Below are 2,014 nucleotides of genomic sequence, written 5' to 3' on the forward strand. Positions count from 1 at the left end.
CTGATGCTGACACAATCCATGACCTTGGCAGCATACTGTGTTTTTCTTGAATTATATCAAAATTTGGTTTTGATTTTTGTTAATTTGAATTAAGATTTAGTATAATTTTCTCCTTCTTGTATATTTTCTCCCTTACATACTGCTACTTAAATTGATTGCATTATGATATATTTTAATATTTTACATACAATTCGTGCATTTTCTCTGTGTAATTTCACTTGGAAGTTTTTTTTCTGCAATTAAATCATTAAGTTACAGTAGACCTCATTTGTTTCAAACATTTTTGAGATTTTTTTTCTTCAGAATTTTCCTCAAAACAGTTATTACTTCCTTATTTCTTAAGCTACAAATAAAAGGGTTTAGTAAAGGAACTACTTCTGTAAACACAATAGCAGCTGGTATATCTTTATCCCCTTCCTCAAGCAAATTTGGTCTATTGTACGTGAAAAAAGAGAGCCATAAAATAATGAAACTGACAAAAAGTGGGATGCACAGCTAGAAAAGGCTTTGACCCTTCCCTCTTTGGATTTCATTTTGAAAATAGTAAAGAGAATGTAGAGATAAGATATTAAGACACTACCTATTGTGAAGACTTGAATTGAGCCTGAAAAGATAAACAGTACCAGTTCATTGACATAAGGGTCAACACAGGAGAGCCTATATAAAGGAAGAATATCACAGTAAAAGTGTTTGATGTGATTTGATCCACAGAAAACTAACCTAAATAGAAGCCCTATATGAATCATAGAATGCAGGTTTCCAGCTATGTAGGCCCCTGTGGTCGTCTGAATGCAGAGTTTCTTTGACATCCTGGTGTGGTACTGCAGAGGGTTGCATATGGCCACATAGCGATCGTAAGCCATTACCACCAGAAGAAAGCAGTCTGCAGTTTCAACAGTGCAAAGAAAATAAAATTGTGCCATGCATTCATAGAGGGAAACCATTCTGTTTTCAGAAAAGAAGTTCCTTCACATCTTAGGAGTAATGGCACAGGCACAGCAAGAATCCACGAGAGCGGGGTTGCCCAGAAAGATGTACATTCGTGTGCAAAGATGATGCTCTTTTGAAATCAGTATCACCAGGCCAAGATTCCCCACCATGGTGATCAGATACATGGCAAAGAACACCACAAACAGAAGGGTCTTCAGCTCTGGGTAGTCTGTAAATCCTGTGAGGATAAACTCATGTTTTACAGTATGATTTTCTTTAGCCATTCCTGACTCTGCTGTTGAGAAAAAATTGTGGAGAAATGAGGTACTAATTTATAATATGCCCAATTCAACTCTTGAGCTCTCTCTGACCCAGAAGGACAAGGAACATCTTCCATAATGCCTTCACAAGTCACATGGATTTTGGTGTATGCCCATTTCTCTGGGAGTATCAATCTCCAGGAGCTCTTAACTTTTGAGCTAGTTATTTAACATTTTCCCAGCATATTTTCAAGAAAGAGAAAACATCAGATTAGATGCACAAAGATGGCTTTTGAGGTCTTGAGAGGAATAGTCAGTGCAAAAAACTTCTCTATATGGATTAGCTAAAGCTGATTCATAATTTAGGTGTCAGCAATTGGTATCAGTGTTCCCAATTTCAGTGACAGTATCTGTACAGATTAACAATGTTGTTTGAAAGACTATTTTTGTACACCCATGTTCTAGAAACATTATTCAGGATAGTCACAGGTAGAAACAACCCAACTCTCCACTGCTGGATGAATGAATGAACAAAATGTGGTATAGACAAAATGTGGTATAGACAAAAAGTGGAATATTATTCAGCCTTAAAAAGGAATGACATTCTGACACATGTTAAAACATGGATGAAATTTGATGACTTTATGCTAAGTGAAATAAGCTAGGCATAAAAGGACAAATATTGTGTGATTCCACTTACATGAATTAAAGGTTGTCTGGGGAGGGAGGGAATGGGGAATATTGTTTAATGGGTACAGAGTTTCAGTTTGGGAAGATGAAAAAGTTCTGTAATTTGGTTATAGATTAGGGAAACTCTTAAATGT

General features: G+C 36.1%; 1 protein-coding gene across 1 annotated transcript; it reads right to left on the reverse strand.

The window, feature by feature from the left end:
* Window positions 1-273: 273 nt before the first annotated feature.
* LOC114237014 (olfactory receptor 5K1-like) lies at window positions 274-1,214 on the reverse strand. Its single transcript, XM_028165101.2, is given in 2 exon segments — window positions 274-449; window positions 452-1,214. Coding segments are annotated over 2 exon segments (939 nt in total).
* Window positions 1,215-2,014: the final 800 nt, after the last annotated feature.

Source organism: Balaenoptera acutorostrata, chromosome 4 (assembly GCF_949987535.1).
Source record: "Balaenoptera acutorostrata chromosome 4, mBalAcu1.1, whole genome shotgun sequence".
Classification (NCBI taxonomy): domain Eukaryota; kingdom Metazoa; phylum Chordata; class Mammalia; order Artiodactyla; family Balaenopteridae; genus Balaenoptera; species Balaenoptera acutorostrata.